Source organism: Aethalodelphis obliquidens, unplaced genomic scaffold (assembly GCF_003676395.1).
Source record: "Aethalodelphis obliquidens isolate GAN/ISIS:26980383/991018 unplaced genomic scaffold, ASM367639v1 scaffold16, whole genome shotgun sequence".
NCBI classification, from domain to species: domain Eukaryota; kingdom Metazoa; phylum Chordata; class Mammalia; order Artiodactyla; family Delphinidae; genus Aethalodelphis; species Aethalodelphis obliquidens.
This window is the reverse complement of record NW_020837960.1, coordinates 9,288,325-9,304,599: the sequence shown is the minus strand read 5'-3', so window position 1 is coordinate 9,304,599 and position 16,275 is coordinate 9,288,325. Positions and strand designations below refer to the sequence as shown.

General features: G+C 35.7%; 1 protein-coding gene across 2 annotated transcripts in view; it reads right to left on the bottom strand.

Annotated features, from left to right (window-relative positions):
• The window catches only part of WBP4 (WW domain binding protein 4), a 33,698-nt gene that overhangs the window by 10,610 nt on the left and 6,813 nt on the right, over positions 1–16,275 (bottom strand). For both annotated transcript variants that reach the window (XM_027116148.1, XM_027116149.1), the window contains exons 5-9: positions 14,976–15,143; positions 13,856–13,902; positions 13,305–13,380; positions 11,147–11,352; positions 7,360–7,523 (exon numbers count right to left, since the gene is read on the bottom strand). In XM_027116148.1, the coding sequence (XP_026971949.1) occupies positions 7,360–7,523; positions 11,147–11,352; positions 13,305–13,380; positions 13,856–13,902; positions 14,976–15,143 (661 nt within the window). The remainder of the gene's footprint in view (positions 1–7,359; positions 7,524–11,146; positions 11,353–13,304; positions 13,381–13,855; positions 13,903–14,975; positions 15,144–16,275) is intronic.

Here is a 16,275-nt window from a genome sequence, read left to right as displayed (position 1 = left end):
AACTCATTACAGGAGGCTGGCATTACCCTGATACCCAAGCCAGGTAAGGACACTACAAGGAGAGAAAACTATAGACCAATATCCTCGATAAATATAGATGCAAAAATTCTCAACAATATATTAGCAAACTGAATTGAACAGCACATTAAAAGGATCATACACCATGATCAAGTGAGATTTATCCCTGAGATGTAAGGACAGATGGTTCAACATTTGCAAATCAATTGATATTGATTGAAGAAAGATAAAAATCTTATGATCATCTCAACAGATGCAGAAAACACATTTGACAAAATACAACATCATTTCATGATAAAAATACTCAACCACTTGGGAATAGAAGGAACATAACATCACAAAGACCATATATGACAAACCTACAGCCAATATCATACTCAATGGTGAAAGACTGAAAGCTTTCTCTCTGTGATCGCAAACAGGACAAGGCTGCCCATTCTTGCCACTCCTATTCAACATAGTACTAGAAGTCCTAGCCAGATCAATCAGGCAAGAAAAAATAAAGGCATCCAAATTGGAAAAGAAGTAAAATTATCTCTCTTTGTAGATAAGATGATCTTATATATAGAAAACCCTAAAGACTCCCCATGCCCCCCTCCCCCTCCAGCAAACTGTTGGAACTACTCAATAAATTCAGTAAATTTGCAGGATACAAAATCAAAATACAGGAAATTCCCTGGAAGTCCAGTGGTTAAGACTCTGCGCTTCCACTGCAGGTGGCGCGGGTTCGATCCCAGATCAGGGAATTAAGATCCTGCAAGCTGCACAGAGTGGCCAAAAACAAAACCAAAATCAAAATACAGAAAGCAGTTGCATTTGCATACACTAGCAACAAAACATTTGAAAAAGAAAAAAGAAAACAATCCCATTCACAATGCATCATAAATGATAAAACACTTAGTGATAAATTTAACTGAGGTGGTGAAAGGTCTGTATACTGATAACTACAAGACACTGAAGGAAATTGAAGACACAGACAAATAAAGATATCCTGTGTTTATGGATCAGATCAATTAATATTGTTGTAATGTCCATACTACTCAAAGCCATCTGTAGATTCAATGCAATCCTGATCAAAATTCCAATGGTATTTTTCACAGAAATAGAAAAACAATCCTATAATTTTTATAGGAACCACAAAAGACCCCAAACAGTCAAAGCAATCCTGAGAAAGAAGACCAAAGCTGGAGGCATCACACTTCCTGATTTCAAACTATACTACAAATCTTTAGTAATCAAAACAGTATGATACTCTCATAAAAACAGAAACATAGACCAATGGAAAAGAATTGAGAGCCCAGAAATAAACGCTCACATGTAGGGTCAACTAACATTTGACAAAGGAGCCAAGACTATTCAATAGGGAATATATATTCTCTTCAATGACTGGTGTTGGAAAAATTGGGTAACCACATGCAGAAGAATGACATTGGACCCCTATATCACATCACTCACAGAAATTAACCCAAAGTTTATTAAACACTTAAACATAAGAAATGAAACTGTAAAACTGCCAGAAGAAAACATTTAAAAAAAGCTCTACCTGACACTTGTCTTGGCAATGATTTTTTGGATATGACACCAAAAGCATGGTCAACAAAAACAAAAATCAACAAGTGGGACTACATCAAACTAAAAGCTCTGGGCAGCAGAAGAAATAATCAACAAAATGAAAAGGAAACGTACAGAATGGAAGAAAATATTTGCAAATCATATATTTGCTAAAGGGTTAACATTCAAAATATATGAAAAACTCATAACCCAATTACAAAATAACCCCAAAGAATCCAATTAAGAAATGGGCAGAGAAAATGAATAGACATTTTCTGAAGAAGACATACAAATGGCCAAAAGGTACATGAAAAGATGCTTGACATCACTAATTGACAGAGAAATATGAATGAAAACTGCAATATCACCTCATACCTGTTAGAATGGCTAGTATTAAAAAGACAAGAGATAACAAGTGTTGGTAAGGATGTGGAGAAAAAGAGATACCTTCAGCACTGTTGGTAGAAATGTAAATTGGTACAGACACTATGGAAAACAGTATGGAGGTTCCTGATATTAAAAACAGGACTACCATATGATCCAAGATTCCCACCTCTGCATATACATCCAAAGGATATACAAATAGGATCTTGTAGAGATACCTGCACCCCCATGTTCACTACAGCATTATTCACAGTAGCCAAGATATGGATAAAGAAGATGTGGTAGATACATACAGTGGAATATTATTTACCTATGAGAAAGAAGGAAATCTACCATCTGTGACAACATGGAGGGACCTTGACAGCACTGTGCTAAGTGAAATAAGACAGAGAAAGACAAATACTATATGATACCATTTATATGTGAAATTGAAGAAATCCAAACTTACAGAAACAAGAGTTACAGAAGTGGTTACCAGGTCTGAAGAAGGGGGGGAAATGGGGAGATTGAGCAAAAGGTACAAATTTCCAGTTGTAAGACTATTTGGGGGAATCTAATTTATAGCATGGTGATTATAGTAATCATACTGTGTTACATACCTCAAAACTGCTAAGAGACTAGATCTTAAATGTCCTCACCACAAAAAAACCAACCAACCAACCAAACAGAAACATGGTAATTAAGTGTGACATGGAGGTGTTAGCTAACACTATTGTGGTAGTCATTTTGCAACATGTCAATCAAATCAACACACTGCACACTTTACTTATTTATTTATTTTGGCTGCACCATGCGGCTTGTGGGATTTTAGTTCCCCAACCAGGGATTGAACCCAGGCCCTCGGCAATGAGGGTGTGGAGTCCTAACCACTGGACCACCAGGGAATTCCTATGCACACTTTAAACTTACACATGTTATATGTAAATCATAGTATCTTAACACAGCTGGAAAAAAATTCTTTAACAAATATCATCCCAAAAGAATAAAAAAGTTTACAATGTGAAAGGATTTAAAAATTGAAAAATTTCAACATACAGGAAGTTTAATGTATTACCATATGTTTTAAATTTTAAGCCCTTGATGAAACACAAGATTTTAGGGGAAAATATGAATTACAGAAACTGACTAGCTGAAGCTATTTCCTACCCCTGCCCCCCCTAACACCAGCTGCAGCATGTAACAGTGACTGAGTGCTTAGGTGTTCTAGGTACCAAGTATGAACACAGTGATAAATGTGTTAACTTGTTTTTTTCTAATTTATTCCTCACAATAAATTAGAAATTAGGCAGGAACTATTATTATCCCATTTTACAGATGAAGAAATTGAGGCTCATGTAGATTAGGCAACTTGCCTAATGTCACATAGATAGTATCCAAGAGACTAAAAAAGCTATCAAAACTTACCTCCCCCTAGAACTCCAGGACCAGAAGATTTTACTAGTGATTTTTTTAAAAAACTTTCTAATCCCAGGGAAACTATTAACCATTTTAGAACATTAAAGAAATGGAAAGCTACCTAATCCATTTTATTTAGCATAAGTCAGATACAAAAATCTCATAAAATTATCATACATTTAACAAACAAAAACAAAACTAAACCATAGACCACCATTTCCCAATCAGTTTTCCACATCAGCGCTATGGCTACTGAAATTCACCAAAATATATTTCTGATAATAATCCTTGAACAATCCAGAAATAAAGCACACTTCCTTAACATAATAAAGATTATCTATCTTAAGCCAATAGTCAATATAATCCTCAATATAAATTTTAGAGACATCTCTATTGATATCAGCAACAAAACAGATGTGTAGAAATGCCCACTCCCCTTATTATAATATAACATTGGGCTTAAAAATGTAACTAAAATAAATACGACATGAAATAAATAGGAAGTAGTATCAACAGAAAAAAATAAAAAATATTTGCAGACAAGTTTCTACATGGAAAACCCAAGACTCAAAAGAGTAAGTCTTAAAAATAATAAAATAATCAGCAACATAATTGGACACATAGGCTTTTTCACACCACAATTACTGGTTTACAAAATAATGGAAAAAATGGACTAAATCTGCAATTAAAAATAGCAAAATATATAAAAGTTTATTCAGGTACTTAATAAACATGTACTAAGCACCTATTATGTGCCAGTCACTGTTTTTAGTCCTGGGGTTACAGAAATGAATCAAGTAGACTAAGTGGCTACTTAGCTTACATTCAAGAAATGCAAGCATGAGACTTACACTACAAAATGACTTGAGTAAAAAGAGGCATGTACAACATTTTTTGATGAAACTATGAAATATTGAAAACATCAATTTTTGCCAAATTCAACAAGTATAATTTATTTGTAATATTTATATAAATATTGTTGAACACTTGCAAATGATTTAATTAACATGGAAAAAATGGGAAGAGACTACTTAAGAAAATTTGGAAAAAAAAAATACAGGGATACACCACCAGATATCAGAACATACCATATAAAAGGATATAGTTAAATCATAATAATTAAGGCTTTATGGTACTGTCACAAAGATAGATGGACCAATGGAACAGAATAGGTAGCCAGAAACAAACTGATAAATTTAAGAATTAAACACAAGATTAAAACAAAATGCCATTTTAAAATGGGGAAGAATGGTACTGGCAAAATCGGTTTGCCAGGTAAGATAAAAAATTATTTTACAATCTCATCTTGGGACTTCCCTGGTGGTCCAGTGGTTGAGAATCCGTCTTACAATGCACGGGACACCGGTTCGACCCCTAATCAGGGAACTAAGGTCCCACATGTTGAGGTGCAACTAAGCCCACTTGCCGCAACTGCTGAGCCTGTGTGCCACGACTACTGAGCCCACGTGCCACAACTAGGGAAAAGCCCATGCACTGCAATGAAGAGCCCGCGAGCCACAACTGAGACCCGATGCAGCCAAAGAATAAATAAATATTTTTAAAAAATCTCATCTCATACAATGTATCAAAATTATTAAAGATGGATTAAATAACTACATAAAAGATGGATTAAATAATTACATAAAAATGTGGGCTTCCCTGGTGACACAGTGGTTAAGAATCTGCCTGCCAATGCAAGGGACACGGGTTCGATCCCTGGTCAGGGAAGATCCCACATGCCGCGGAGCGGCTAGGCCCATGAGCCATGGCCACTGAGCCTGTGCATCCGGAGCCTGTGCTCCGCAACAGGAGAGGCCACAACAGTGAGAGGCCTGCATACCGCAAAAAAATTAAAAATAAATAAATAAATTTTAAAAATCTCATCTCATACAATGTATCAAAATTATTAAAGATGGATTAAATAACTACATAAAAGATGGATTAAATAATTACATAAAAATGTGGGCTTCCCTGGTGACACAGTGGTTAAGAATCCGCCTTTCAATGCAGGGGACACGGGTTCGATCCCTGGTCAGGGAAGATCCCACATGCTGTGGATGGAGCAACTAAGCCTGCGCGCCACAACTACTGAGCCTGTGCTCTAGAGCCTACAAGCCACAACTACTGAGCCCGAGCGCCACAACTACTGAAGCCTGTGTGCCTAGAGCCTGTGCTCCGCAGCAAGAGAAGCCACAGCAATGAGAAGCCTGTGTGCAGCAACGAAGACCCGACACAGCCAAAAATAAATAAATTAATTAAAAAAATAATAATAATTACATAAAAAAGAAGTAAGATCACACAAACCAGGAGGAGATACAAGTATAAACTTGACTTTTGGATGAAAAAGGGTAGTATCAATAAAACAGATCACAAAGGAAAAGAAATCAGACTAAACATTAGAAAGTTCTACACATCTAAAACCATTATAAGCACAATTAAAAGTCAAACTACAAATGTGGAAAATCCACCATAACTACTACTAATAAATGGTTAGTGTCTGTACTACATAAGGATCTTATGCAAGTAAGGAAAGACTAATACTTCAATAGAAAAATATGCAAAGACTATGAACAGACAATTCACAGAAGAGTAAATACAAAACACTGATAAATACAGGTATATGAAAAAAATGTTTCAACCTCACCAGTAAATCTACTTAGGAAGTCAGACACAATCCATCACATATTAAATTGGCTGCTGTTAAGAATAATGGCTTTACAGTAAACTTATCACATGGAAAACAAAATACTCAAATTTTAAGAAATCTCAACTTTGAAGTACAGGAGATATTGGTATAGGAAGGCCATCCTCCTATTGTAAGTCACTTAGGAAATCACTTAGGGGCTGAAGTAATCAATGCAGTCTATTATTTCTGCAACTTCAACATATACAGTCAATATACTTACGGTCCCTGGCACTATGTAGCATTAAATACACATTTCCTAATATTTCATTAAGTAAAATAAGAGCTGAATATTTAATAAAAACATTTTAATAGTTCAAAGCTATATTATGGTACAATATCACTAATGAATCAATTCTTATTAGAACAGTATATAAAGCTGTCCAAAACTTGTATTACTCCGTCTTCTGAAAAAACATGACCTTTTCATTAAAGTACAGTTTTTTGGTTTGTTTTTTTTTGGCTGCCCGCACGGTACGCGGGATCTTAGTTCCTCGACCAGGGATCAAACCCAGGCCCCCAGCAGTGGAAGCAGAGTCCTAACCACTGAACCACCAAGGAAGTCCCCTAAAGTACAGTTTTAACAATGAATAATTTCACTTTAGAAGTATGCATGGAACAGTTATATTACATTACCATTTCAAAGCATTAATGTTTGGAGAAAAACTGCTTAATTCATATAAATACTTTTTTCCCACCTGAAGATATTTTTTAAGCATTTAAGAAACACCAATGTGTGAAGGTGGGGGTGACATTTTCCTTTCATTGTGTAAATGATCCTAAGACAATAGCTGATATGAAAACATATCAGCTATTGATATGTATGTAAATGTAAACCAGGTATCATCTTTACCATGATCTTGTTTAGTTGATAAAACTGCCATTTTTTGAATAAAAACTTAAAAACTTAGCTAAGTGTCACAAGCCATTTTCAATACAGTAACAAAACAAGAGCTTTTTTCTTGCCTTTAGATAGATCCCATGAAGCATGTACTGAATATGCAGGTATTTGTTTCTCTGATAGAATAACGATGGTTGAGTGTGAGAAGGCACATGTGTGTATGGTATGTTAGTGTGGGAATGTGTGGTCAATAGAAAGGTCATGTCTTAGTAAGAATTAAAACAATCATTAGTTTACTTTAAAAAAATAAACCTTAGCTTACATTTTAAAATATTTAATTAGAAAAAACAAAACCATTCTAGAAGTAAAGGAAATGAGCTACACTTTTAATGAGCACCTTATTCCTGAAATTAGGTACTGCAATTTATGGAAGTAATGGGACGTAAAATACCTGTAATAACAGTGGCATTAAGTTTCAGGTACTTACTGGGACTCAACCTCTTGTTTAACTTCTTGCCATTCTCCATATGGGTTTGATTTTTTATGAGCTTTGGGTTTTTCTTCACTTGGACCTGATGAATTCTTCCCTTGGGTATTTTTTTCTTTCTGTGTTTCTGGTTCAGTTCCTTTATCACTATTTTTATTTTTTTCCTGAAATGTCAAAGTTAAGAAATAACAAACTTCAAGCAAAACTGCCAGGACCAAAAATTTCTTTAACGTAGTCTTGGTATTGATTTATAAATAATACATTAACTCAGCAGTTCAAATTTGCATGTAATACAACAAACGTACATAAAAGAACTCCTTTAATGCTTGATTAGGTTTTTCATTAAGTCTAAAATGCTAACACATCATGGCCAAGGCTGTTTTTTAAAATAATATAACACGATCCTATTAATGTTCTACCCCCCCTCAGAGACATACACTGGCCTTTTTATCCTCTCTTCTCCACTTTACTGCTTCTCTCCTTACTTACATGTCCAACAGTGACCTCCCTTTATACTGTGCCCCTTTTGAATTTAATGCCATGTCGCTGGACCCTTCTATACCCATTATCTATTTAAAGAACTCCCTCAACAAATTAGTGTTAACTGAAATCCATCTTCATGTTGAGGACACTGCCAAAACCTCACTGGCCTGTACAACTGGTAATGATGTGAAATTGGAAAAAGACACACCCCTGAGGTAGAAATAGCTCCCAAGGAGCCCCTGGAGAGGGCTGGTGCTTTTATCATCTGGGATAACAAAGCCCCGTGGCCCGGTTTAGCATGTGGACCATGCATTAGATTTCAGCCTCTTCGTAAACTTGCACAACCATGGGTGGCAGTCCTGGAACACTGTTTCGTTTGCAATTCTTTGAATGGATGTTAACTCATTCCCTTATGCTGCTGATATCACAGAAGTAGGAGACAGCATCAGCTTTCTCTTAGCCAACCTGACTGCTTCCAGGCCACGACATTTTTAAAGTGAGGTCATGCAATACATGCCTCCCCCTCTGAGGCTCACACCACCTTCTATATAGTTCTCTTCCATTCTTCCTCTCATGATCTAATGACCTCTGGCCACTACTCCATATATATATTTTTTAATGTTCACACTTAATTGTATGTATGTTTTTTCCTTTATTTATTTACTTTTTGGCCATGTGGCATGTGGGATTTTAGTTCCCTAACCAGGGACTGAACCCACGCCCCTGCATTGGAAGCGCAGAGTCTTAACCACTGGACCGCCAGGGAAGTCCCCATTTCTCCATATCAAGTGATGACTCTGGCAACTCTGTATGTTCTCTCTGTTCAAATTCTTGTCCTCCACACTGTAAAGCAACTATACTCTAATAAAAACGAAACAAAACAAAAAACCAAAACTCTTGTCATCCCAGAGCTTAAAAATTCCCTACCCTCAGTTTTGTGACCCACAAAACCAATGACTTTGGCCTTCACTATATTTCAGCCGCCTAATAAGATATTCTCCTCATATGTAGTACCTGGTGCATAGGTAGTATTCAAATATTAGATCCTCACACTTATGTTCCTTTTAATTTGAATGAGGTCATCACTCAAAAATGCCCCACTTACGAAATCATAAACTCCAAAAGCCCACCCTCTGACCACAATGTTATTCTTTTGGCTTTCTGGCTCGCTTACTTCTACAATACCTCCTATCCAACATCATTACCATCTCTACTACCTTAATTTCCTGTGTTCTGAGTTTGTTAGTCTCATCTAGACTTTACATTCTTCGTTATCAGGCCCCAGCCCACAGAGAATCACGTTATAAACATTCTTTTGCTAGCACCCTTAAAATATCTTTGTCCCTATGCCTGTCTATTGCGTAGGACCTAAAAATCTCCAACACAAATCTATCCAACCATTAGTTTGTCAAGTGTTACCAAAAAAAATCACACAACCATACAAACTGATGAGATTTCAGAATTTATGACATCCAATTTCAGCAGAGACTTTAACACTGCTTAGTAATGTGTCTCCAGTTATTTCTTCTCCTGGTCCCCTTAGTGATTATTCAAAATACATATTCAGCTCCACAGGGCTGAATTAATAATTTTATATTCATATCATGGAATACTATCCATCCATTATTTTAGTACATGAAGACTTAACGATGTCTTTGTGACAGATTAAATTGGAAAGTGATAATAAAACCTTATTATAGTATGACTCCATACCTTGTTTAAAGCAATGTACAAGTCTGAATAGAAAATTATAGACCAAAAACATCAAGGTATTATACTGATTTCTCTGGGAAACGGCAGGATTATAGTTTGTCCTTTTTTGTTTATCTGTGTTTTGTAATATTTTGTTTGCTTGAAGTTAATAATATCTGTCCCACGTTGGATGCTGGGTTACCTGAATTTCACTATAAACATTGTAAGATATCTACTACACAAGAGCTTTCCTGCTGCTCTTCTATAAACTGGATACATTCCTCACCCTAAGTTCCACCAAGATTTATGGGGTAGGTTGAGAAGTTGCAGGCAATGACAAGACCCTAGGTAAGGCTGGAAGTGCCCTCTCTCCAGCATCCTGGATATTCCTTCACCTCTCAGGCCAGTACTCAACCATGGATCAATGCTATGTATCTTGTCTGCTTTGGCACCCAGGCTCCTGAGTGTTCCTGGAAAGGTCACAAAAGCAGGAGGACTAGCTATACTAGCTATACTATACTAGCTATACTATTAACACTACTAAAATGTCTGTTCTACTTTCCCACCATGGTTGGGCACTTAGCACCACCACCTGTCAATCCTCTTACTTACTTCATTTCTTCTCCCACCCTGGCTCAGTGATTATTTTAGTCTGTTAATGTTGTCAAGCTCCCCAAAGCTTCTCACTCTCAGCAAGCAATCTTGATTTCTTTATACATGAGTAAATTGAGGCTAAAAGGCAGGACTCTTCTTTCCTGGCAGCAAATCATCCATAGTCATACCTTACAGAAAATGAAAACCTTACCTTCTTACAGAAAATGAGTTTATTCCTTGTTCAAGACCAACCTATCCACTTACCCTTGTTGGTATTCCGTTTCTACCTCCTTTGGAGTCCCTCTTAAGGAAAACATCAACACCACAAATCTCTCACAATTAAAAGTCAGTATGTAGCCACCATCTTATCATCTAATTTCTACTTTTCATTACATATCCAAACCACATATATACTGTGAACCACTTTTCATCCTCCTGTAATCTGAGTTTTCCCACCTAAAACTCTGGTATAACGGCTAGAAGGATATCAAGGACTTCCTTACTGCAAAATTCAATGGACATTTTTCCTTTTCTAGACCTAGTTAATCCCTGATGTTCTCTACTCCTTTGGCTTCTGGGATACTGAATTCTTCTGCTTCTCAGCATACCTTCCTAATCATTCTTTCCTCATTCTGCCTTGTGGGCTCCTCTTTCTCTCCTGTACTTAAATGTTTAATATTCCCCAAGGTCATTTTCCTAGGTTACTTCACCCACTCTGAGACTTAAATTACTACCAGTATGTTGATGATACTCAAATTAACATTTCTAGCCTAGACATTCATACTTGCGTGTTCAGACAGCTCTCTGAATGTTACAGAGGCATTTCAAACTTAGGAGGTCTAAAAATGAATTTACTATATTGTTATCAAATAGATATCAATAAATGATACAACCATTTATACGGGTGCCAAAATGCATCTCTTGGTTTTATTTCTATCTTCTACCAGAAAGCTGAAGAAAGTCTGTAGATCTTTTCATAAATTAACAAACTGTTGTAAAGAGTAAATCGAGAACTTACCTTAAACTTTATTTTTAGCTTTTGCGTTTCTGTAGAGACCTCTCCTTTTTTTCCTCCCTTTTCTGCTTCTTGTTCCCCATCAGAATCATTATGTGAATCTGATGATTTGGACTCTTCTAGGGTGCCAAGTGACTTTTCATTGACTTTACTAGAAAGCAGATCGCCAGAGTGTGGAATGAAATCATCAGGTTTTTCCCATCTGGATTCTATTCAACACATTTTAATAGTCATGTTATTTAGTTACCAATTCTATTTAGAAGAATATTCCCAATATAATGTTTCCTGTCACTTACAGTATATTAAGTGACAACACTGCATCTGTTTCACACCATCACTTGATCAAGAAGATAATAAATAAGAGATCCCAAAGGTCTTGCTATTATCTTTCAGAAATTAAATTCAAGCAATCTGGATTCACTAGATGTATAAACTACAGCCCCAATGGAAAGAGACCTAAGAACTGGTAATACTTTCTGAGGACTCAAAATTTAACCAACACCAGTTTCAGAAAACATCGTAATGGGCACACATGAGATTTCCTGAAATTTATTTATCACAAAATTTCCCTGGGATCTTCATAAAGTGGAATAATATGGCGAAGATCTGAATGAATATAATTTGTCATTTTATAATAAGGGGAAAAAAAAAACTCAGTTGAACTCTACTGCCACCCAGTGGTTTGTTGGGCTTTTAGTAAAATGATAGCAGTTCTAATTATCTGCAGTTACTCTCTATTTATAGTTTAATAAAAGGGACAGGGATTCTAAAATTTATTGTTCAACTGGGAAAGTTTTAAGAGTAAAGGGGGCTCTATTAATAATCACATTGATCCAGATATAAACTGAAATTGTTGAGGGAAAATCAGTATGTATAGTCCCTCATTAATTACAGGGTTCTTTCCAGCACTAATGAAAAAAATTACTTTTTCCTTGTCTTTATTTCACACAAGTAATAAAAGAACTTACAAGAAATAATTGGTTAAGCATCTAATATGTACCAGGCACTGTTTGGGGAACTTTAGAGACACATGACCATCATGAACTCACAGAGTACAGGATCAGCTCTACTTAAGAGCAAATATAGGCTCAGTGACTTACCCACAATCATAGAGCTGGTAAGGGAAGCTGTGCGTTGAGCTCACTCAGATCTAACTCTATAGTTATGTGTTATTTTATCTTTATAAGGATTCAGTACATCAAGTTTACTGAGGTAGAAGCATTGTCATCATTGGGCAAGCTGGGTATCTACTTGGAGGTCAAAAGGGCCTTTTCCTCCTAAAAGACTTAATGCTATGTAGCAGTCTTTGGATAGCAGGAATTAAAAAACAAACAAACAGGGCTTCCCTCGTGGCGCAGTGGTTGAGAGTCCGCCTGCCGATGTAGGGGACACGGGTTCGTGCCCTGGTCCAGGAAGATCCCACATGCCACGGAGCGGCTGGGCCCATGAGTCATGGCCGCTGAGCCTGTGCGTCCGGAGCCTGTGCTCCGCAACGGGAGAGGCCACAACAGTGAGAGGCCCCACGTACCACAAAAAAAAAAAAAAATAACAAACAAAGCTCAAAGTTACACCAATACTATAGCTATTTTGGTATATTTAATTGCAGAAGAAACCAACTATAATTACTGGCAAGACTAGTTTTATGAAATTAGATAAAATCTTAATTTGAAAAACAGATAATAATTAGGTAACAATAATTCTGCATGTTTTATAAATATTTATATAACTGAAAATTATTAAATTAGTAAAAGTGAAAATTAGACAGTCTTATTAGCCACTGCTAAAATAGCTTCAGTTCTGCTTTTTAAAATAGGAGAAGGCAAGTTGAATGAGGTGATCTTCCAAGGTAATGATTATATTTCTAAAATAATCCTGATAAAAACCAATGATGGTAGAGAAAGTAAAAATGATTTTCAAAGTAAAAAAATTTGTGAATGCAGTATCACCTGAGAAGAACAACACATGGCTCAGTATATTACAGAAATCTTTTTGCTTTTCCATTGTATTAATGTTTCTAAATTATAAAAAATACATACTTGCTACAGAAATATGTTTATCACTATACTAAAATTCTCAAGTTCAGACAATTCCTCAGCAGGCTAATAAGCAGTGTGAGGTACAATTTTAGACAGCTTAAGAGATAAACAAAGGTAATACTTACCCCCTGTTTCTGTATTGTAATAATAGGTATAGCCATTTTCACTTAAACCTTCTACCCAAACGGTCTTCACTGCCGTCTAATGGGAGGAAAAAAACCAGCATAAACTGAAGATGTGGTTATATATTAGATAACTAAGGCAGACTCGGCCAGCCTTTCCTTTCCTCTTGACACCTGGCAATTAGGGGTGGTGGTACTGATCATGGCCAGGAAGCTTGATTTGTGTTAATCATGAGCCACCTTTCAGGGAGGGAGGGAATGCCTTGCCTCTGAAAGCCAGGAACAGTTCTTTGCAGACTGACAGGGACATGTAAATGGCAACTGACTGCAAACCAACTAATAATATTTGCCCTGCGTGGACTTTTAGGGTAGACATCACTTTTCCACCACCATGCACCCTTTTAACAAAAGGATTATAGAAAGAAAGAAACAAAGGGGGTTGGGGGGACAGGGAGGCTTATCTGGAAGTAAATTTGCTTAATCAACCCTACAAAAATCCCAGAAGCCAATCACTTAAAAGAATTTTAAAAAGACTATTAATGTGCTTCAGTTACCTTTTTTAAGTTTCCTTGAAATCCTTCAGGTTTCTCCCACTGAGATGCTTAAAACAAAATATACTGCATTTGTAAAATCTTCCCAAAAAAATTTAATTTGGCAAAAAATTATAAGATATTCAACATGAATGAAACACTATGTGTCTACAGTTTAAAACATAATTGAAAAATAAAAAGAAACAACATACATCCCAGTAGTACTGTGAAGAATACATGTGAATGCTATGTAACCAAGAAGGAAGGCCAGAATGAAGGATAAGAAGTTACTGGTACTTCACAAGAATTATCAGAGCTAGGTAGGGCTTCTCTTAAAGATTTCTTGGAATTCAGGCTTGATAAATTTTGACATCTTGGGGCAGGGGAGAGTGAGAGATGGAATGAATGACTCCAAAGAGGAATAAGATGAAGAATGCAGGAATTAAAAACAAATATTGCTGAGAGCAAGAGTATATAAAGTAGGATGGCGAACAAAGGCAGCAAGGAATAGGCACCAGAAGGGAGAAAAAATGTAATTAATAAATAATTTCTATGTAAATTTGAGAAAGACTTATAATCCCCAGCATACAATTATTTATGGTTCACTGCTGAACAACACGCACTTCACTTATGGCTCAGTGCAAACTCTCAGAGATTGTTACTATTTCTATGTCGTCAAAAACTGACTATGATTCTAGAGATCTTAATAATTCCCATAATACTGGTAGCCCAAGGTTTTCTTCGTGATTAACTCTCTAATCTCATTTCCTACCTTCCTGACCATTCTTACCTTTTCTTCTACCCATTCCTTTAATATATGTACCACCCACCCTTTCTACTTCTTGTTCTCTTCTTTCTCCTTGTGATCTCATACACTCCTAAAAGTTAAAATATTTACAAAGCTTTATTGAGAAAATATAAAGCTATAATTTATTTGTAAGGAACCCACTATTAAGTCTTTAATTATGACCTTGAGTCACTATGAGAAGGGTACCTTTTTAAAGGGCACATAATTTTTTTACCAGTGGCAAAACCGTAAAGTTAGTCTTTCATTGTTTAAACGTTCCAATATTAACTAAAAGTCCTAACACAAAACAAACTGTCAGTTATCATTCTCTACTATTTTTATGCCTAAATGACTTACCTCCTGTGATAAGATCATAATAGTAATGGTAACCCTCAGAGGTTATGCCTTCTACCCATCTGCCCTTTGAAGGGTCTTTTTTCTTTTTCTTCTTTTCTTTCTGCTGATTTGATGCAGAGGTGGGTGGCATAGTGCTGGTTACTGGTGACACGCTTGGATCTGAAATTTCTGAAGAAAGATGACAGAAGGGTGAAGTAGCTGATGTAAATTTTTTTTCCTGTTATAAAACACTAATAATTTTATTCCAATTAAAAGCCTGACAAGATTCTTTTGGGAACTTGACACGTTATTACAAAGCCTATTTAGAAAGCTAAATATGCAAGAATATAAGAATGTCCTGGAGAATTGTAAAGAAGTGATGAAGGGAATCTAGTCCTACTAGATATTAAAACATTCTGACACTCTGAATAAAAAACCAATAGTATAAAACTGATCCAGGAGTAGACAAACAGATGACTGAAACACAATAGTACAGAAACAGTTCCAACTGCATATTTCTAGTATTTCTTATTAGAGAAAAAAAAATAATTTAACAAACGATGTTGGACTGACTGGTTAATTATTTGGAAAAAAGTAAATTTATTGTCCACTCCCTGCTCCTCCCATGTTTTTACATCAATATAAATTTCAGATCAAAGATATTTACAAAAAAACCAAAAAGTAAAATAATGTTAAATTTGAATGCATAGAAATTCAAATATTTGGTATGGCAAAAATAACAACAACAAGAAAAACGTAAGACAGACAAATGATAAATCTTTACAACAAATATGACAGAGGATTAATGTTCCTAACAAAGATCCTTTACAAATCTAACATTCTAACACAAAAATGGCCAAAAAGTACAAAGGTACTTTAACACTTAACTTCACTAATATCCAAAGAAATGCAAATACATACAATTTTTTTTGCATTAGATCAATAATACTGAAAAGAATGACCAATCCACAGTTAGTCAGTATGATCTATTGGATATTTACATGGGTATAAAAAATGGGTAGTTTTTATGGCTTTGCTTTTTTCCAAAGGAATAATTATTCCCAACATTAGTTAATAAAATAATTTTATTTCTAGAAAAAGTATAAATCAGCCCAACATTTGTGGAGACAGCTTGATTTCATTAGTCAATATACAAAATATATTTACACTTTAAATCTGCAATCTCACTGCTAGAAATTGAGCCTACAGAGATAAACGTGAAAACATGCCTACATAAGGGTGCTCACCGAAACATTCTTCCTAACAGTAAAAACTCCAAGGAACCTAAATGTTAATCAGGAAGAGACTAGTTACATAAATT